The sequence below is a fragment of the Mesitornis unicolor genome, unplaced genomic scaffold (genome assembly GCF_000695765.1).
Source record: "Mesitornis unicolor isolate BGI_N332 unplaced genomic scaffold, ASM69576v1 scaffold10221, whole genome shotgun sequence".
Taxonomy (NCBI): Eukaryota; Metazoa; Chordata; class Aves; order Mesitornithiformes; family Mesitornithidae; genus Mesitornis; species Mesitornis unicolor.
Window position 1 is genome coordinate 48383 of NW_010165776.1, and position 22051 is coordinate 70433.

Here is a 22051-nt window from a genome sequence, read left to right on the forward strand (position 1 = left end):
ATAAGCACCTTTAATACATGGGAAAGAGATGCCCAGTGTGACTTTTAGCTCTCAAATTCCTGGGGTCAAATTTTGTAAAACATTGAATTATGCGATTCAACGGAGATACTAAAAAATTCTGGAAATGGCCATGACGTCTACTTGCTAGAGCCAATCCAAATCTCGTGGAAGCCAACAAAACACCTCTGATGAGCTTCGGCAGGGTTTGGGTTGAAGCCGGGTCTGCCGGGCCTTCAACGTCAAGCTGAACACCGGAGTTTCAAGTTTTTTCCATTTTTCCTCAGAAACAAACAGACAAACAATAATCTACAGACAAGCGCCTGGTATCGCTTCATGGCAAGAAGAAGAAGAAGTCTTGGGTGATGGCAGGGTCTGCTCGGTGGCCGTGGAGCAGCAGCGGTGGGAGCAGCGGTGGCAGCGGTGCGGGCACAGGTCTCCGGGCCACGCGTGCGGCGGTCGGTCATGCAATTCTGCGTCTGTGGTGGGAACGGTCCTCTCGGTCGGTGGTTGGGTACATCTGAGTGCGGTGGCACAGAGGAACTTGGGCAAAATGAGGAACAAAACAAAACGGCAAAAAATAACCCATCGCTGTCCAGTTTCAGAACGTGCATGTGACGAGGAATTCTTTTTTTCGTTATTCTTTTTTCTTTTTTTTTTTTTTAATTAATTAAATGGCGCAATGAGGTTACGAGGTTGCTCATTTGGAGACTAGTTTTCAGGTGGCTCTTAGCCCATGAAGCAAGCTGGTCCCACCTCGAATCCAAATTTCTGTGACGCTTCTCCAAAGTCATTGAACATGATGTCGACTATAGGTACTTGTTCTACTTTGGGCGTGTTGATTTCCAGGATAGTCTTCTGATAGCCCTTCTTTGCCTGGTGGGGACAAGAGAGAGAGAGGCTCTGATGAACACTCCCTGGCAGTGTCCAAGGCTGGGTTGGACGGGGCTTTGAGCAGTCTGGGCTGGTGGGAGCTGTCCCTGCCCATGGAGGGGTTGGACTGGGTCAGCCTTAAGGTCCCTTCCAAACCAAACTGTCCTATGATACCTTCAACCCAACACCAGCAAGTTACCATGGACATTTCACTGGTCAGCTGGGAATATGGTGATGATCTGTGCTGAATTAGAGGCACCCAGGGCCCAAACACCCTACATTTGCCCTGCAGATTGAGCAGATGTGCTCTCAAGTGGGACAGTGACCACCAAGCAAAGCCCTGGGAGATTACTTTGGAGCAGAAGGTGCTTCTGCCACGCAGATAGAAAGGCACTGGCTTTGCTGTTAGCACATCTCAAAGCTGGAACAGGAGCCTGGTAAAATTGTCATGGCCATGGTGTGGTTGTTTTGCCTCCCCGAGGACACGCATGAGTTGTTGAGCAAATGCGAGCGATTTAATTTGAATATATTAGTTTGACTATTATCTGAGTACTACCGAAAAGATCACATTTAAAGTGTGATGGAATTCACAAGGTGATGTCTTTTTATCATGCCTAGTAGCCATACAGTTATTTCCAAAATATAAATAATTATTAGAGGAGCAGAAGTGCACCCGAGGGCATACAAAGCTGCACAAACAAGTGAATTTATGGAGCAGCTTTTGGCTCTACCTTACTCTCTGATTTGTGTGTCTCGGTAGAATAGGCTATATCACAACTACTGAGAAAGGGCTGTAGGATCAGGAAAAACACATTCAAATAATGGCCTGAACATTAGCCCTGGAGATCTGTCAGCACCGGTTGCAGCAGCCTTCATATGGCCGGACCATGGGTGCAGCAACACCGTGCTGCGCAGCCCAACCTCATTTTTCACATGGTAGGGGCTCAATCTTAAATATGATGTGTCTTGGGGATGGTGACCTACCAGGGTACTAGAGATGATACAGGAATACAGGAGATGCAGAGCATCTCTAGCAGGGAGGAAAGACTGGGGCACACTGGTTTGGAAGCGATGCCCAAAGCTCTAAGCCCCACCATCTCTGCGCCCCACCAATGCACTGGGGGTCGACCAGCCTCTCCCACTGCTCCCATTGCTTTGGTACTTGCCACAGGCATTTATTTGCAGCACAGAGGCTGCCTGTGCTAACAACTGCCTCTGAGAAGCAACCAAACAAGTGAACCTGAAGGAGCTACTGTCCTTTTATCATGCAAATATCCCTCATTAGGGCGAGGATGGGAGGGCACCTGAGCCAAATCACTCAAACGGGTTTTCAGCAGGCACATCTGCGACGTGTGATTTTCTCCTCCTTTTCCCTTTTTAAGTCTCAGTCTCTGCTGAGCATCATCCTTGAGACTGAAAAAGGGAAAAGGAGGAGAAGGCACTTTGTAGCAAGGACCAGCTACAGGAGATATGAATTACTTGAGGATAAACTTCCCCACGCGGCTTCTGAGTGTTTCCAGAAGCGGGATGGATGCCCTTTCCCTCTCTGCGAGAGTGTTAAAAGAAGGAGTGATTCTAATCTGGTTTTCCTCATTGCTCCTACAGTAAAAAAACATGTGCATGCCAGAACAGAACCACTGTCATCTCAAATTATGTGGAGAGATTTTTCTGTCAAACATCTCAATCTTTCTGTCCCGTGGGCTTCAAGCATTGCAGTTGCAGAAGGTGAGAACTATGCACACTTTTGCACCAGCGAGCTGGGTCTCAAAATAAATGCATGCAGCACCAGCTTTGCCAAATTTTTTGCCAAATTATTAGCTCCTGAAGGCAGATTTTTCAGAGCTCAGTCTCAAATCAGGCACCCAACAGAAGAAGGCAGAAGCAGAGGGAGGGGATGCTGAGCCACTATGGAAACTCTGGCTGTTGCTGGTGGCCACAGTGAAGGCAAAGAGCAGCATGGGCTGCACTGGGGAAAAAACCAGCACAACGTACGCCTGCCTCTGCACCCTGGACAAAAAAAGTCATGAGGAACAGAGCTAGAGAGAAAGATGCTAAAAGTCACATTTGAAATGGGAGCAGGGATGTGAACCTCTGTCTCCTGCATCCTGCAGCATCGTCTCCTCTTGCTGTACAGAGTCAGGCCCTACTTTGCTTTGCCCACTCCCAAGGGTTCAGGCATCTCCTGTGAGGGGCTCCTGGGGCTGCACACAGTAGTGTGCTGCTAAAAAATCCCCAACCAACCCAATGCCAAACCTCCGATGCTTCACCTCCAAGATTTCCTGAAAGCACCGTAAAAAGTTATTGTCAAAGCCTGCAAAACTCATATGCAACTGGGTGTCATTGCTTGCCTCTCCCTGTGTGATTAAACAGAACACCAGCAAAGGCAAAGGGGGCCATTTAAAAGCAACTGGTGGTTTTAGCCAAGTCCCTTCCTTTATGCACAGCCAGCAATAAAGTAAATTAATCTGGTTTCTAGAGGTGCTGCAGCTTGCCTGACCTTGAGTGGAATCATACACTTCCAGCATAGAGAAGAGCAAGCTCGATGTCTCCCATGCTGAGGACAATCCTTAAGGCCACTACATCAGCAGGCACAGGAAATTTGGAAGTGATTTGCCCCGAGGCAGCTAGTGCTGTACAACCAGGGGAGGGGAACAGACCCCTAATGCCGAGCCCAGCCCTGCCCGCGTACCGCACAGCCGTCGAGAGCGGCTCGGATGTAGGGGTTGTTGTCATAGGACATCTCCTCATCGTTGGAGCCCAGGAAGCGGATGGCCTTGTCATAGCTGTCGGTGGCGGCGTCGTGCCAGGCTACGGACTGGTAGCAGTTGTAGGTGATGTTCTGGTGGGCCGAGGCACTCAGGAGCCGGAGGAAAGTCATCTGCACCACTCCGATGGGGTTCCCATCCGAATCCACGTAGGAGAGCTACGAGAAGTGGAGAAGGGGAAACACTGGGCAGTGAGGGGCAATGCACCACATCTGGGGGGCTCTGAGGACCACCAGTCTCACCCGTCTTTGTTACCCTGCACGTGGGGCTCAGTCTCACCACTCCACTGGGGTGCAGACCCTGCTCCTGTCATGAGGTTGCTCTGGTCCTTCTGCTGCCAGGACAGAGCTACTGAGGGCAGTTTCCTTCTCTTACTGTTTGTGAAATAAAATCTAAGGCAGGGCAGGTGGAGAAAGGAAGAGGGATTTCAGCCCTGGTTGCAAAAGGGTGCAAATTTGGATTATATGTCTCAAGTTTAAGCCAATACTGAGCGAACTTATCCAGCTTTTAAAGACAAGAGAAAGCAGATTTCTGTAAGGCTTTGGGGCTTTATTTTTCTGCCCTATTTGACAGGTTTTTTGACCGCTGTGGGTGTTTTGCTCTGCACACACTGGGGTATTTCCCATTCACTTCTTCCTGGGCACCACTGCCATGGCTTTTAAGTAATCTTTGCACTTAATCTGCAGTCTCTGTGCTGCCCTGGTTGGGGAGGCTGTGCTCAGCTGAAGGGAAAACACATTTCATGTCATGAAGCACAGAGCTGTACTAGAATGGGGATGCGCTCCATCCAGGAACGGTGTCTAGAAATATATTTCTGCAAAACACCATTTATTGGAACCCAATCTATGCTTCAGGTGGCATCTCCATGGCCAAGCCATCAGAGCTGCTGTTTGTCATTGTCCTCTATGGACACTGGGTGTCTTTAGAAATGACCAGGAGTAAAATACAGCCACACAAACAGTGCAACATTCTTCGAGGTACCATGAAACATCGCTGCAAGCTGCAAACAGTAGAAGAGATTCATAACCAGACAAAGAAATCGTGAGTAAAAAGATAATAAAAATAAATAAATATACCAACCGGTTGTCAGGATACCGTTGCACTGTCCTCCTGAGAGTTAAATATGACTGACCATGAGAGAGCCACGCATGCCAGGGAGAAAGCTACCCAAAAACCACCAGGACGTGGAAGGAAGGGGACACAAAATGCTGACTGCCTGCCATACGCCCAATGACACGTGGCACTAGTGATCGGCACTACTTCTCTTATTTGTTCTTATTTCAAAGCAGTGCTTGGTTTGGGAGCCTGGCTGCTTGTTAAGTTGTTGTTCTGCCTCTGCAGATTGCATGAAGTCCTGTCCCAGCTTTGCAACTGGAGCCGCTGGGAACCGCTTGTGCACATAAGGTTTGCTTGTGGAGAAACGGCTTTGCAAAAAATCAATCCTTTCCTGTTTTCTCCGTGACAGAACTTCCCTGTGGCAGATGCCATATGGCTATGGAGGATAAGAGGACAGGATGGGTGGCCTTGTTAGAGCTGCTGGGAATTGTGTGTAACACACACAGAGGGAAAGCAGAGTCCAGGAGAAAACATCTGCAACCCTTCTATCCCCCTAAATGCAGTTTGGCTGTATAATGAGAATTTGTAAGAAATCAACTCCAAGCACTCTGTCATTGATTAATGTCAGTGCGGGAGCATCAAAACAAGAAGGTTTCTTTGTATTTCAGATTTACTGAAATTTTCCTGCAGCCCCAGCGGGGAAAGGCACCAGGAACCTTCTAACAGGAGCAATGCTGCAACCACAGAGGGTCAAAAGCTCACTCGTCCCACCCATCTACACATCGGTTTCAAATGATCTGAGATCCAGGAATTTAAATATCTCCCCAATTTAGCAGTCTTGGTTCCAAATATTGACTGGGGCAAAATGAGAGGTACTTAAAAAAAAATAAAATCAAACTTTACTTTTATGGCTTGTGTGTTTAACAGTTTTGTGGTTTGCTTAGGAAGGCCTTCCATGTGCTGGTGGCTTTTTTTTCCAAACAGAAAATGCAGAACAGGTAAAAAAAGCAAGAAAATGGCAACACAGAAAGATGGAACGAAAGGTTCCAAGTAGCACTGAGATTCCTATTTTTATAAAATGGGCCCTAAGCTACAGGTTGGCAATTCAGCCTCTAATGTAGCTGATAAACAGACCGGAAAAAAAAAAGAGCAGAGAAACAGAGGTACTCGTCATACTAACTGATGAAGTGCTCTGTAATTAAGCTATCCTAAGCTATAGGTTGGCAATTCAGCCTCTAATATAGCTGATAAACAGACCGGAAAAAAAAAAAGAGCAGAGAAACAGAGGTACTCGTCATACTAACTGATGAAGTGCTCTGTAATTAAGCTATGAGTAGTTGTCCTCCAAGGAGCTACGAGGCTGAAGCCTTGGCTTTGCGGCCTTATTCGGTGATGCAGAAAAGCTGCAGAAGCCATATCCTTCTTGTGGGCAGAATCAGAGCAAACGTGTTTAGTGGCGATGAAATGCGGCTTGGGAAAACAACGTGGCGATTTCCTTTGTTGTTTGCCTTTTAAGGTGGAAGTTCAAGGCATTGCAAGAAACCTCTGCCCCGAGGCAGCTCAGTGTGGTACCACCCAGAGACATGTTGGGTTTATCTGCTGGATATTTCCTTCTTCCCTAATTCTCCTGATTTGACCGAGCTCATTATCTGCATCCTGCTAATCCTACAAGAATTGATACGCATGTGGGAGATTTCTGGTGCTTAAGGAGACCTGGCTTACACTAATCACCTGCTGCTCTGACAAGGATGCTCCGACATCCCTGACCAAAGCTCGGCCTCTGTGGAAGCGATCTGTCTGCAACATGAATGTCCTGTTAAAGGACAACACACCAGAGCTGTTTCTCTGTTTTATGTATTGCTGTCTTGCTTGTTTTCTGACATCAAACACTGTTGGACCTTATGACAGTTCTTCTCCCTTGAAGAAATCTTTAATTGTGAATAAGTCAAATTCCAGACAGCCAGGCTTGGCAAACACGCATGGCTTGAAATCTTCCTTTAATCCAACAATTTCACATCTCCCAAGCTCAAAGGAGCTCCTGATGTGGCTCATCTCTGGTGTGGGAGATGGGATTCTTCTGCCCCAAACCAGAGATGTGCAGCTTCACCCCTCAGCCTGGGTACCAGCAGGCACAGATACCCAGCTCCAGGCTGAAGCATCCCATTAGGGGTCCTCAGCTCTTGGGACAGGGCTACACTGCTGGGGGACATGAGCATGGGGACCCCTAGTTTGCCCTTGCCATAATAGTAACTGCTTGGGGGACAGCAAGAGCCCTTCTATGGGATGCAGCCCTACTGCGGGATGCTCTGTGGGGACAGACCTGCAACAGCTCTGGCTCTGCAGGGTCCACCAGCACATCACCATATCATCTTCTAATGCACGGGGAAGCTCATTAACTGCTTCTAATTTTCCAGTCAAAAAAAGTGTCCCTATGGGGTTTTGGGGTTCTTTTTCAGTATTCCACCTTAAATGTTTTTACTGCGACTCGCGATGGTTATTAGTCCAGCATGCAGAGTGCAACAGGTCTGGCCATACTGAAGCAGGTGACGCGCTCTGATTCAGACTCGAGGGCCAAGGTTAGCCACTTACCAAAGACCCCCGCTTGTATTGACTATACCATGTGGAAGGCTTTTCTTTGGGCCAACGAGCCATTTTACTCTGTAAAATATGACATGGGTTAAAGAAAACAGAAAGCACCAAGATGCATCTTACCAGTTTACCGCGCTTGAATTCACTGAACCAGGAGCCTGGGTTTTCCTTTGGCCAAGAAGTAATTCTAGCCTAGTTTGTGGACGGCAAGGAGGAAAGAGAGAAAGAAAAAAAAAAGAAATAAAAAAAAAGTTACATTCAGTTCCACAAGCAGAGTCTGCATGTCTTATTGAAACTGTCCAACTTCCTTTAAAATTTTTTCTTAATCTTGATATATAAGACCAGTTAGCAGAGCCCTAAGGTGCCAGCAGCCTCTCAAGCGAGAAGGGACATCATACTGCTGCCACTGGCACCAACCTCCTTCGCTAAGGGCTGAGGATCTCTGCCTCTGAGACATTTGGGATGCAAAATCAGCAGTGCAGTCTATGGCCAGGAGAGATAAAAGGAAAGACAGAGAGGAAAAAAATGGAAATATCAATGATAAAAGATGCAGTGATCTTATTCGGAGGGCTGGCATGGAAAGGCAATGCTGGTAACAGAGAAGGCTGCTGGCTCTCTAACATCAAATCCAGATGCTGGATACAGATAGAGCTGGGAAAGGCAAAGGATGTGATTGAGGAAAAGCCTCTGCCTGCCTCCTCTCTTTATGTACAATAAGGCACAGTCAGCACTGGAACATCACAAGTGATGGAGCTTCAACCTGGAGCATCACAGGGGGTGACCTTGACAAGAAGTGAGCTGCCGGAGCATCCTTTATGGCAGCCTCATTTGAGCAGCCAAATCACTTTTTTGGAGTCAAAGCACAAGGAAGGAGTGTGGCTGCCGTCTGCTCCCTTACCCGCCCACAAGCTCCCTCACTTCTGCTGTAAATCTCCCCAAAACAACAGCCGAGATGTATGCATGTGTCTTGGGATTTTCCTTTCCTTTCCAGTATGTGAACCATAAAGCAAGTCAGTGTTTCTGCTGGGTTAAGGATGGACTCAAAAAGAGTAGGGCTTAAACTTATAATAAAACCACTCAGCCAATACTTAATGCTGGTGTGGTAGCTGTTTTCTTTCCTCTCCATAGAAAAAGAGCAGGCTGAAGCTTTTCCTTATTCATGGCAGTACTGCAAAAAATGTAGTGCAATTTGCCTTGCAGAGCACTGCAGTCCGCGGTCAGAAGAGCAGCTCCATGGTGGATGAGCTGAGGCCAAGGAGCCGCTCACAGGCAGCGTGGCAGGAGCTGGAGCAGCTGTAAGATCACGGGCAGACACCATTTTTCAGCTGTCAACATTTTGAGGAGAGCCACAGCAAGCTAACACAAAGGAGAAGAAATCCATCTCCTATTTAAACAGCTCTAGCAAAAACTCAAGGGAGATTTCGGTTGCATGTTATCTGTCCTGTGCTGGGCACGTATTTCTGGTGGATGAAATTCAGCAAGCAAACAGCTTCCACTGGAGTGAACAGCTCTGTCTGCCTCTTAACCCAGCTGGAGCACAACTGGGACACTGGGACAGCTCCCCCAGGCCACTTTGCAGGAGTTTCTGCTTGGCCAGAGCAAAAGCTGGTCCCCAGGCATCTGGGAGAGCAGCTCCAGCAAACAGAGTGCACGAATATGTGACAGAACCAATGAGCTGAGCACATCATTGCAGAAATAACTTAATCAACCTTGTGCATCGGTGCTGGGAAGAGTACTGGAACTAGTTGCAATCATTTAGGAAAGCAAATAACCACAAGAAACACCAGAAAAAAATGACAGGAGATAAACATTGATCTGCTTTGCCTGCAGACACAGTAAGGGCAGAGGAATCAGTGGTGCTGATGCACGCAGACAGCAGAGCAGCAGCGCGGCTGCAGGAAGAAAGACAAGGAATGAGTTAAATAAAGCTCATCGGAGCCACAGTTCATGCGCGATCACACACTTCTGCCTTTGTAAAGCAAGTTGAAAAAAAAAATAAGGTTTTAGCATTTATTATGCCTGGGAAATCATCAAAGACTTGTCCCAAATCACAGTTTAAATCTGACTTACTCAAAGAAATTCTCATTGTAAACATATTCCTTATTATTTCAGAAGCCAATGTTGTGTAACAAAGAAATGTTCTGGATCTTTAATCCTTTCTTGCTATTGTTCAACTCTGCTGAAACTGTCTATGAATATTCACATTAGGAAACAATCTCTTATCACCATGATATATAGGGAGAAAACAAAAAGTTCTGCAGACTTACTCCTTCAGATTTCTTATCAGGGAAGATGCAAGTCTCTCCACCAGCTGTGAAATTACAGTAAACTTTGAAAGAGTCCCTGGAACATCCCTGGTTGGGATCAACCCAGTATTCACCTGGATGCAGGAGAGAGGAGAGAAGGGAAGAAAGAATCAGCACTGTGAGAAATGGGGCTTCAGCAACCATCCAGAGGCAGCTTCCACCTTCAGAAGCCAGGGGTGTTTCATCCCTGTCATAGGCTACTGTTTATACTTATTTTTTTGAAAACTGGTTATGATCTGAATTCAGATTATACTGTGGCACCTTACAAGAGGAGTTATTTTGCATTATATATCCTCATTCTTCTCTACACGTTGCTTCCTCATGGGGCATCAGGGCCAGCAACTCCCCAGATTTACTTCTCTTCCTGCACTCACATTCACTTCATGGAGGTAGGAAACCCACAGTGTTCTACTGCACCCCCTCTATCCCAGGACGCACCATCTGGAAAATCAGGGTGACAGAGCTGCAGATCCTTGCAGGTACGCGCTGGGTTATGTTGAGTGCCCAACGGGTGCTTCATTTGCTCAATTTCCAGTTTCAAGGAATTCAGCGAGCCGAAAATTTCCTCCATGCCATCCGCATAGTCCATGTAGTTGTCGGCATTTCCATCGTCCACCAGCTGGCTGGCATCAATGTTTCGCCTGGTCCTCTTGGAAGACTGGATGGGTAGTGGCTGGATGACTTCTCCAGGAGGACCCTGGTTTTTGGGGAAAGAAGGTACAAATCATTGCATTGGCAGTGGCCAAGAGCCACAAAAGGTGCCCAAAGCAGCCACCAGTGCTGAGAAGCAGCATCACAAGATACACCTTGGATGCATAAAACACCCTGATGGGACTGATAAAATCCCTGGACACCAGGCTTGGACATTGGGTCATCTTCCCATTAGTAACTTCTCCCTTCATGTCCTGCTTTCTTCCCCAGCATCTCTAAGAGATGCCAACCCATTGCTAGGACTCTTGATATGCTGAATTTTTGTCCAGAAATCTTCTACTTCCTAACATAGAATCATAAAATGGTTTGGGGTGTAAGGAACCTTAAAGATCATCAAGTCCAAGCCCCTGCCATGGGCAGACACACAATAGCATACATTACAACACCATACATAACATTACAACACCCATTAAATCTGAACCTGATTTCACACTTCAGGCAATGGGTTCTACTTACAGGGGGCCCCGGGGGACCAGGAAGACCCGATTCACCCTTTGGACCTGTTGGACCCTGGGTGGAAAAAAAAAAAAGAGAAAAACACATGAGTCGGTCAGGAAAAAGCACTTGTCACTTGTATCACATTCAAACATTACTTCTTTTAACAGTCTCTTGTGGCAAAAACTTTCTTCCTGTCCCTTCAGGCACACAAGAGGAGTCTCCTTGCACCCCATCAAGGAAATGTTTATTTTGCTTATTTTCGATGCTTGGATAAAAGAAAAGATCAGTCAAATGATTGGGGTTAAACACTCAAATTTTGCTTAGGCTTCCTACAGAAAAGGAAGGATCTTCCAATGCATGAAAATGTTAACTCTTCAAATCAATTCAACAGTTTTATAAATCAAATGAAATATTAAAAATATACTGAATTCTACATGTGAAAAAGACTTTAGGAAGTTTCTCAAGAGGAATTTTTAGCTGCTGGTATAGAAGATCTGTAACATGAAGCTTGCTTCAGCGTCACATTTCTCACCAACTTCTTTGCTTTTCAGTTTGCCACCTCCCTCCTCACAGTCTATTTTTAATACCCTTTACAGCAGTAGGTTTTCTGCTAAGGACTGTGCGCTGGATTCCTCCTTATCAACTTCACTGCACTGATGTTCAATGAAGTACAGTCCATGCAACAGAAACCTTTCCCAGTTATAATTTCTGGGCTTGGGCAGCCTGAAAAGGCTGCTTGTACCACAGTCATCTTTAGCTAATTGCCTTAATGTCACCAATGTGGAGGAATCGCAGCAGGTTACACACTTAATAAGAGCTTCTCAGCCCCTTTGTTTAACAATGTCTATACTCACTGAAGATCCTTTAGCACCTTTGGGACCAGGTGGACCCTGCAGAGAGAAAAATACAGGAAAGAGTCAGTACATCTCCTAGCAGAGAAGTCAGAGACACAGCAGCCTCATACAAGATGTTAATTTTTAATTCACTTCTTTTCTGTTTCCACTTTTCACTTCTACTTGAGTTCGGTGTTGATTTCCCGACATACAAAAAGCATTTGTGTCAAACCCATCTGTGTCAGCGCTCCATGCTCCTGAGGATGAGGACTGGGAAAGCTGCTGTGATTACTGTAACCTGGGGCTGATCCCAGCTCCATGCTAAGGACACCCAGCAACAGCAGATGCTGCTCACCTGAGGGTGCAGGCTGCAGCCTTTGGGCATCCAGTGAAAAAAAACGATGCAAAAAGTACCCCAAAACTCACTAGATTTGAGACTCTACTGACTGTAAATAATCGAAAAGAGAAAGAGGGTGAGCAAATTTCTCTGCCTCTATTATGCCGTGTCGCCTGTGCCCATCCATCACCTCAGTACCCCAGTAACTCAGTAAGTGTTTGTAATGGGCTCAACTGGGCAATCCCATTCCCATCAGCACCCTTATATAGGGTCAGGCCAGAAGGAGTGTGCTGGGCATCTGGGAGCACCAAGGTGACCCCAGAAGTGCTGTGTAGTGTGGGAGCGTGGCTCGTGGAAAATGGCCATGGAAGGCTGGAAGAAATGCACAAGGGAAGATCCACTGAACAACTCCTTTAGACTAACACAACAGATCTTGTGCTTAGATTAACATAATAAAGCTTGAACTAATATAGTAGGTTAAAAACAATATAATCGGCCTCAAGGGCACCCAGACCTTGAAGGCGCAAAAGAGGAACTAGGAACTGACATCCGTGTAGGGCAGAACATATTATAATTAGGAATGAGATAATAGGTAGAGTAAAATGATTGATGTATGCGTAATGCAATAAGAAGCTAAGAAAAGTGCAAGTCATGATGAGTTTGTAAGCTGATGCTATATAAGCGAATGTATCTGCGCAATAAAGCGAGCTTCCTGGTATAACTCATATTGTGTCATTACTGGATCCTCCAAATCCCGTCTCCGCAGTGTAGCTCTTAGGGAATTAAAAAATAATTACTTGTCACATACCGGTAATCCTGGTGGCCCTGGAGGTCCAATTGGTCCAGAAGGACCTGTGATACCCTGAAAAATAAAAGCAGAACATCATTGATCTGCATGTATGGCCTACAACGACACAACTAACATGATGACTACCTGGTTTTGAAGGACTCCATTCAAATCTGGAGCTTCAACTGGTTTTGAAGCTTGTGCAGAAGCCAGACAAGAGCATGACTGGGGAACTTCATCTCATTTAGGCACATAGTTTTAAAAATCAGTCCTCTAGATGGATATTTAAAGTTACTATCCCTCCAAGTCTGTTCAACTGTTTTCATATGACCCTTGAGAATCTGCTTTCCACTTAAATGGATCATTTTGGAGCATTTCTGCATTTCACATGTAGAATAAATTACATTAATATAAAATATTCTTTAAAAATTAGCAAGAGTCTCCTGCTGATGTTGAGCATCTCTGCTGTGCCGTACCTGCTCCAAGTCAGCAAACTCCACAGCTTAAAAACACATTTAATTAGAAGTCCTATAAAATATTTACCTGCTCTCCTTTGGGTCCTGCTGAGCCCTGGGGGCCTGGGAGACCTCTGTCACCCTTTTCTCCCTGCTCTCCTGGTGGTCCAATAAGACCAATTAAACCTGGATGACCCTAGGGGAAAAGAGCAGATGTTAATTATGATCTCTCACTGGAGGTAACTGATCACCAAAACTACCCAGCAAAGACATTTCTAGATACAACCCCAAATATCTAAGGTGACAGGAGTCTGTAGCTATCCTTGATACCTGGAAGTGGCAGGGCAGAGCAAAGCATTGGCTTTTTGCAACAGAAAATTCTACGAATACAGAAAGAGAACTTCTACACTGGAGCGTCTGCTCATTTTGTGTGCTAACATATATTAGATGCAGGTGCAGGACCCCTGTATAATGGCATTTTTTTTCCCCACACCCAGATGTGGACATCAGGTCATGCAGTAAGATCTCATTTGCCATCCTCACCTTCTCCCCTTTAGGACCGGAGTCTCCTTTGAGACCAGGTAAACCCGGTGGGCCCTTTGGGAATAAAAAACAAAAGAGACAATTAATTTCTGTAAGATAGTGTCACCCATATTTCAATAACTCATGGAATTTGATGGTCTGGACATACCATGGGGCCTGGAGGACCATCTGGGCCAGGGGATCCTGGGAGGCCTTGTTCACCCTGTAAAACAGTGCAATCCCTTCAACCTCCTCATTCACAACAGCAGTGCTCCCTGATAGGATTATTCAGATTATTTACCCGTCCTCATCTGGTCCCTGTGTCCTGGCTTCTCACAGGTGGGTAAAGGCAAAAAGATTTATGGTCCTTTCATGCTCAAATTTCTACTGGAAAAAGGACTTTGAAGATCATGGAAATGTCACCCCAGAGAGTAGGTGAGCAGAAACAAGACTCAACTAAAACATGCTGGGAGATGATACTCATCATTATATTACTTCCACTAAAGATGTTTTACCTCCTAACAGGCATTTAAGCATAGACATAACATTACACTGGGAAAAAGGCATCTTCCACAGTAGATGGGTTACGGTAAAGCACTGGGAACAACCCCTTCCAGAAGCTTTCTCAGACTTTGCTCAGGTTGGGAATACTCACGACTGGACCAGGAATTCCTCGAAGGCCATCGGGGCCGGGCTTCCCTGGAGCACCTTGGGGACCAATTGGGCCAGTCTTCCCAGGAGGTCCTTCCAGACCAGCTTCACCCTAGATGCAAGAGGCAACACGGTTTAATTTGCACTGGGGCATCAAAAGATCTTCTCAGATAAGCTGTGGATGCTGACAGAATGTCACAGAGTGAATGCAACTCCACGCAAAGTGTGTAAAACCTCCTGTACATTGATTTTCCTACTGCTCTCTACCCTTTATGCGCTGAAGGGAAGTCTCCAAACTCCTTCACTTTTCACCCTTTCCTATTTCTGCTGATTTCCAGCAGAAATGGCCCTTTTTTCCTCTAGTAAAGGACACGGACTATGCATGCCGCATTATTTACAACATGTTAAATTGCCAAATATGGCAATTTTGTAATTTCAAAACAAGAAAAACATTCCCACAACCTTACCAAGCCCTAATTATCTCCATAGAGTTTGCTAAAAGATGAAACATATCTTTAGACTTGAGGCCAATGGCCCCAGATTCCAGCTCATTTGCTGTAACACACAGCAAAATCAAATCGCTGTCTTTCAAACACCAATACTACCAGAGGGTGATCCTTCTGGTATACAAGGATATGGTAGAAGTGAAATCCCACTCAGCTCTTACCTTGGCTCCTTTCTCTCCTTGCCTTCCTTCGGGACCAGCTGGACCAGGAGGGCCCTAGAGAAAGCACAAAATGGATGCAAAACACAGTTAGATCACAGTGATCTTAAATGGTCTACTGGAATGAGCAAAATGATGCTACAGCCCCAGGGAAGGTGACAGAATGGAGATAAATATCTCTGAAAAGCTTTTTAACTTAGCTTCCTGCTAAATGAATCCCTGGGCTCTGCCAGCAAGGCAGAAAGAGCAGGAGCATCTCATACTTGTATTATTTTTTCGGTGTTAAAATCTCAACAAAATCCATGGGACTCAGTTTGACAACTTCCCATCAATTTCCAATGGCTGTGGATGGCGCATAATTTATTTATTTAAATTATTAATTTTACATGCTACTGCCTTGCATTTACTGGAGACCTAGTAATAACTTTAGTTTGAAAAAGTCAATGCAAATACATTTGGAAAAATACTCCTAAGCAATTAACTTACCCGTTTCCCTGGGGGTCCGGAGGGGCCTGGCTCTCCCGTGGGACCAGGGGAACCCTAGAGGGGAGGAGAAAAGCCATAACTGTCCCATGGGACGTGGGAGGAAGGAGAAAACGCCTAAAACTTGAGTGAAGATCGAGAGTTTGTGCTAAGCTGAGGCGTGGGCAGCTGGCACAACTCCTGACACCTCCTCGGGGGTGCAGGTGGTATCTTGTTTTATCCCTTCCCACCATGAAATACCATAAGGCACAAAGTTAAAATGAAAGACTTGGATTTTGTTGTTTGTTTTTTTTTTTTCCCTAAGGTAATTTTTGCTGTCAGGATGTATTGCTGAGCAGCCGGGGGGATGGCAACAGCCTGGAGGGACACGCATCAGGGGATCCCTGCAGCAGAAGCTAGTGGGAATCTGATGCTGTAGGTCCTTCCTTGTTACAAGTCCTTGGACCTACACACAGAAACCATGGGTACCAGATCTCATCTGTCCGGTTACTCACAGTCTGTCCGGGTTCGCCATCATCACCTTTGTCACCAGGGGGACCATCTTGACCCTAAAAGGGAAGAAGAAAGAAACAAGCAGGAGTATTTGGGGTACAAATAGAGTTGAGCAGCGTGTTGGCAGCAGTAGGTGTGGGGTAGCTGGTCTTCATGTCACCAGGCACCATCCCCTCCCATCTCTTGTTGTGAACACCAGCAACAGGAAATGTCCTATGTCAAATACTGTGCATGGCTGTAGTATCGTCCAATAGTCTTATGGTGGGACTTCCTACTTTTTCCCAAGGAAAGGAAGAGTAAACGCCAGAGGAGCTGCTGGTGAACAAACAGCACGCAGACGTATTTGGCTAAGCCAAGAGGAGGAACACAACTGCCCTTCTGAGAGACAAACACTTACAGCTGGACCAGGTTCTCCAGGAGGACCGGGGTCACCAGGGAAACCAACTGGACCCTGCAGAGAGAGAAGAAGGATATCCCCACGTCAGAGATATTACATCTGGAGAATTGCAGAGCAGTAGTGCCTGTTACCCCAGTGACAACACAGGGAGTCACCCTATGGAGCAAAACCCCAATTCCCTACCCTCAAACACAACCCCAGATCACATCCCTTCTTTGCATCTTCAGTAGTTTCATCTTGTCACAGCCACACGGTCAGCTCTGCATCCAGACTGTACAAAGCTCCAGTGTCAGCACTGGGACTTGCATCTACTTTTTCATAAACACATTGGACAAGCGACAGCAAAATCATTGCAGCTTTGGGGATAGGGCAGATTAGAAGATTTTGCTTTTGCTTACTACATGATGTGTAACATTTTTCACACGAAGATCCTCTCAAAGCAGTTAATGACTAAAACGCTTCACCATTCTTCTCCATACAATGTCTATTGTGTACTTCAAATGATTCTGAGACCAGCGTTCAGACAATAGGCTTCAACCCATAATGCGATATCCCAAAAACCCATCTGTTAAGAGAGATGACTAACTCCCCTGCCTCCTTCTGCTGCTTTGTGCCATCTTTGCTTATCACATAATAAATTTCTTCAGCCAGCAAGCGTCAAAGAAGCTGGCAAGATAAATACTGTGCCATTGTCATCTGGCACGAATCAGTATAGCTTCAATAAAGCTATGGCAATTAGCATCAGTGGGGATCTGACCCTAGAGGTACAACTCTCAAATTCACATAAATCTTCTCTATGATACTTTGGAAGCTTCGCTCTGGTGCAGAGGACCCTGGCAATGCATAATCTCAAGCATGGAGTAAACCCACTGCAGACCCTCTCCATAGGGGTGAGTTATCTGATAGCCTGTGAAAAGCACTCATAATTTAAGCATTGCTGGAAGATATGGTACAGCTGGGTCTTCTCCTCATTAGCAACCTAAAGAAGGGGACTAATACCACTTATCATGAGAGAAGCAATTCTCTGGCTGGTAAACTATATCAAATTTCCACAAAAATCTCTGGAAAACATATTTTCATGCAGAAATCTCTGCTGGGCAAGACCAGGAAGCACTGTGTAGACAGGAGTGGATACTCACAGGGCTGCCTTTGGGACCATCATCGCCTGGTGGACCTTTGGGGCCAGGTGGACCAGCTGCACCAGAAGGACCTGCTTCACCCTTTTCACCTCTTTCACCTTTTGGACCCTGTAAAGGAAAAAAGGGCATTTCTATCATCCTGGAAAACAACTTACTAATCTCTAATTATCCTTTAAGAAATTCTGAGAAAGCAGCTCTATTTGTATCTCAGAACACGAGGACATGATTTAGCAGTCCCTTCCCACAAAGATTAAATGGTGTTCGTGTTGTTCAGCCGTGGGTAGCCCATATTTGATGACTAAACGTTTTGCTATAAATATCCAGTAACATGGCGAGCTGTTGTCCGATATCCAAACCATGGCCATGGCTGGTTCAGTTCCTGCAGCCCTATCCATCCCTGTCTGACACCCCTTCCACCACTGAAGAAAAGCTCTTCTTCATCACAGCAAGAGACATCCTGAACTGTACTCACCGGGAGGCCAACCTCGCCAGGAAGACCGGGCTCACCAGATTCACCAGGTTCACCCTGCAGATAGGAAAAGAGGATGAGCATACTTCCATTTCTATAGGGTGCCAAATTTTGTGCTGATGTAGCAAAGCCCCTGCTTCAGTCAGGTTTGCCTGGATGCTTTACCTTCTCTCCTACTGCACCAGGATTTCCTATTCCCCCAGGACCGCCTTGTGGACCATCTGCTCCTGGTGGTCCAGATGGACCTCGGGGTCCAGGTGGGCCTGGCGGGCCCTGAGAGAAAGGGAAGACAAATTTAAGATATGCTTCTTGGAGCAACGTCTATCTCAGTGACGAGAAAGAAGTACGAAAGCATCTTACCATTTGCCCAACATCTCCTGTTTCTCCCTTCTCACCAGGTGGTCCAGGCAAGCCCTGTGCAGGTGAAGAAGATGAGTTTTAGCTGTGAACACCTCAGCTAGAGCCTCAGCTCTCACTACCCTACTCACTACTCTTCCTTGATGCTGCAAATTACCTGCAAGCCCACTGGGCCAGGGGGGCCAGGGAAACCTCGTGGTCCTTCATCACCTTTCTGACCAAAGAGACCTTGCTGTCCTCTGGGACCTGGTTCTCCATCAGCACCCTATGAGGAAGGAGGCCAACACAGCTTAGCAAAGACACGAGGCAGAGGTAAAGCCCCATCCCCTGCCACAGCCAGCAGCAATGCCCTACTCATGGATTGGGCATCAGTGGTGCCAGGCAGAAACTGCCAATTCCTGCAGTGCTTCCCAGGGGATTTTATGGTGAGAAAGGGGATTTCTGCTAATGGAGGACAATACTCACAGCGGGGCCAGGCTGACCGATGGGACCCTGTGGGCCAGTAGGACCTGGGGGACCCTGTCATGAAACAGAAGTGCAATGTCAGTGTGAGCAAACAGTAAAACACTTACCTGGAAAAGGAGATGCCCTTCAATACAACCTCCATCAGACCTGCACTAATTCCCAAAACAGAGAGGCTCAGGTCTCCCCTGACACACTAGCATCCCTCAGCCCTGGTGCCAAGGGCACAGCAGACACATCTAAACACATTTTTGCTCCAGCAAAGCAATATCACGCCACTCAGTGCTGCTGAGCAACTTATGATTTATCTTCCTCAAGCTCTGAGCAGCACAAAAAGGGTGCTTCAGTGTGCTGCGAGCAACTAGAAAAGGAACTACAGCCACACACCCAACTGTAATGGCAAGGAGTGGTAACGTTTCACAGGTGTTTACGTTTCACAGATATTTACACAGCACATGGGGGATGTGGAAACACCTCAGTGTGTTCCCGCGAACTGGAGGAGAAACGCACTTCAGGCACTCACCCTTTTTTTACATCGTGTGGGTATTCGATGAAGCACAGAAGATGAAGCAATGATAGAAAGACATTAAAATTACATTGTTTTCTATTTCCCATAATGTAACTGTGCTCCTCCAGGGAAGCAGCCACGACAGCGTCCACCCCACTCACCTGCTCCCCTTTGTCGCCCTTGCTGCCCTTCTGGCCAGGCTCCCCGATCTCGCCCTGCCAGGTACAGAGGGGCACAGTTAGTTCACTTGGTGACCACTTCCATACTTCAACATCCAAGCAATAGTCCTGTAGGTTCTCACCCTCATCCCAAAGATGCCCATTCCCACAAAAATACCCCATAATGTTCAGAAAAAAGACCAGAGATTTGGTCTCTCTAGTTGTAACCAAACTCTTACATCCTAAAACTTTCCTTAGCTGCCATGTGATGCCAGAAGCATCATTTTGTGGACCTTGTTAGCAGCGATGAGTGATTTGTCCCAGCTAATATTTTCTAAGAATCCTCCAGTCCAGAGGGGCTTAATGAGAGAGCAGGGAAAGGTAATTAATTTGGAAAGGCCAGGCACCTGTGGGCAGGCCAGCTGCCACAGGCTCTATGGGAGGTGAACTGGGTTCCAGCAAGCAGTGTGGCTGGCAGAACATGCCAAGCCCAGTTTGACGGCTGCGCCCCACATCGGATGCCGCTGATCCTGCGGCATCACAAATGCCGTAAGATATTCGTGTGCTACGACCAGCAGCGCATCCAATCCCATGCGGTGGAAGGAGCGAGGTGGCAATGGTGCACGTGGCTCAATTCTTTCCCAGAGTGACCCTGCTCCCACCTTGTCTCCATCCTCTCCAGGGGGGCCGACAGGACCTGCTGGACCTGGCAGTCCCACGGGACCCTGGATGCCATCCCGGCCGGCCGGTCCTTGGGGACCCTTCTCGCCCTGGAAGGAGAACAAGCAGGCAGGTCACAGAGAGCTCTCCTCCACCCTCCAACCAACCCATTACCTCCCATTAACGTTTTATTCAACTGCTAATGACCTCTGACTATATGGGCATGTATAAAAACTGGTTTCCAGCTCATATTTCATCAGGCTCTCTGTGCTCGCTGTCTGAAACAAGACACAATTTCTATCTCAAGAGATAAAGAAAGAACAAACAAATCTGAACAGTGAATACCCAGATCACAGCTGCAATTTCACTGCTATAGCAATATAACCAGATTTTATCTGAACCCTCTGCCATCTCTCTCTGGATGACAAACAAGACCCCAACTAATTTTTTTATTCCCACAAGCCAGTTTTTAGGGATTCTGGTCCTGGCTGCCCCAATCCTCACTGCCTGGCTCATTCCCAAGCAATGAGGGTTTCTCAGGGGGCCCTCAAGCTCCCTCCTGAGCTTCTGGACCAAGGAAAACACCTAAGGTGAATAAAGCAATCTCTGCTGGCCTCCTGCTTAAACATTTACTCCTGTTCCTCAGACCTGGAGCCTTCAATTGAATTTGTTTGTTTATAGGAACTGAACAGTGAATATTTTTCAGTTTCCTTGAACATAATTTAATTGCATCTGAATCCTGGGTGCTCTCTTCTGAATAATTAGATGCCACATAAATTGCCTATTCTTCTATTCACTGATACATCATATAGGTACTTGGCGGGACAGATGTTCATAAAGCTGATTCACCAGGAAGTTCTTGCCTCTGGACTAGCTGCTGGAATTTCTAATAAGCCAGCAAATGTGGGATACAGTGGCTGATAAACACTTCGGAGAACAATCAGTCACCGCAAGTGCCCTCCTGTAGTCTGAAATCACTGATGCCAGCATTTGCTCATTTTGCTGGGTCTGAAACCGAGCTAAAGTTTGAGGCAGGCAACCCAAAAAGTCCCTGCAAACCCATTTGGATGTGAGCGAGAGGCACGGCCATCCTCCTCGGGACCGTCACTGTGCTTTTTGGGGCCAGAAATAGTCCTGTCAGCCCCCGCTCTCCTGCCCGCACGTGACATTTCATGAGTGTGCCCGGGGAGCGAAAGACGTGTGAATTTGTGCAGGTTGGCTGGTGACGGCTCCGGAGGGGAACCATATGGCAGGGCTCAGCCATGTTCCACTTTGGCTCCTTTCCGCGGGATGCCTGCAAACAGCAGCATGCAGCATCCCGGCAAGCACAGCTGAAACCTCAGCAGCACTTCCTTGTGCTGACCCTGGGCCAGGACAGGGTGAGGGTAAGGATTTCTTTGGACTCAGCAGAGATTGTTGCTGCTGTTGCATGTTGCTCCTCATGAGCAGAGGCCTGTCCTTTGGCTGGTTGTCACCAGGAGGTCACACAGGCTGTTATTTCACCTCTTCAAGTCCTCATCCCTTCTTGCTGCCTGAAGACATTTTGGTCCCTGGAATCACATCCCTTTTTGATATCACAGGTCTCATAAATGGGGCTGTTGAGCAGCTAATGTTCAGTGGTTCGATGCAACCAAGATGAGAAAATTCCTTCCTAATGGAACTTTTTCTAGCGTTTTACACAGCTACCCCATGGAATGTCTCCATGCTTAGCTTCCTACTACACACATTTCTATTTGACTCACAACTTAATCTTTACACTGATACTTACTGGGGCTCCCTTTTCACCTGCAGGTCCTGGAGGTCCCTGGGGACCAGGTCGTCCTGGCAAGCCTATGGGACCCGCTGACCCCGCAGGACCACGCTCGCCAGGAGAGCCCTGTTTGGAGAAGAAGGAAGGAAGCATTAACTGGAGTATCAAGCTTCATCTATATACAGAAAGAAA

At 46.8% G+C, this 22051-nt stretch overlaps 1 protein-coding gene across 1 annotated transcript in view; it reads right to left on the reverse strand.

Annotated features, from left to right (window-relative positions):
* Window positions 1–647: 647 nt before the first annotated feature.
* LOC104548662 (collagen alpha-1(V) chain) overlaps window positions 648–22051 on the reverse strand; it is a gene marked incomplete at its 5' end in the record, with an annotated part of 78974 nt that continues 57570 nt past the window's right edge. Inside the window, 25 exons of the mRNA XM_010194747.1 lie at window positions 648–873; window positions 3560–3793; window positions 7281–7349; window positions 9548–9660; window positions 10025–10283; window positions 10754–10807; window positions 11590–11625; window positions 12714–12767; window positions 13236–13343; window positions 13691–13744; window positions 13839–13892; window positions 14325–14432; window positions 14988–15041; window positions 15471–15524; window positions 15962–16015; window positions 16357–16410; window positions 17496–17603; window positions 17968–18021; window positions 18130–18237; window positions 18325–18378; window positions 18479–18586; window positions 18787–18840; window positions 19453–19506; window positions 20112–20219; window positions 21878–21985. Coding sequence (XP_010193049.1) covers window positions 727–873; window positions 3560–3793; window positions 7281–7349; window positions 9548–9660; window positions 10025–10283; window positions 10754–10807; window positions 11590–11625; window positions 12714–12767; window positions 13236–13343; window positions 13691–13744; window positions 13839–13892; window positions 14325–14432; window positions 14988–15041; window positions 15471–15524; window positions 15962–16015; window positions 16357–16410; window positions 17496–17603; window positions 17968–18021; window positions 18130–18237; window positions 18325–18378; window positions 18479–18586; window positions 18787–18840; window positions 19453–19506; window positions 20112–20219; window positions 21878–21985 — 2262 coding nt within the window. The remainder of the gene's footprint in view (window positions 874–3559; window positions 3794–7280; window positions 7350–9547; window positions 9661–10024; window positions 10284–10753; window positions 10808–11589; window positions 11626–12713; window positions 12768–13235; window positions 13344–13690; window positions 13745–13838; window positions 13893–14324; window positions 14433–14987; window positions 15042–15470; window positions 15525–15961; window positions 16016–16356; window positions 16411–17495; window positions 17604–17967; window positions 18022–18129; window positions 18238–18324; window positions 18379–18478; window positions 18587–18786; window positions 18841–19452; window positions 19507–20111; window positions 20220–21877; window positions 21986–22051) is intronic.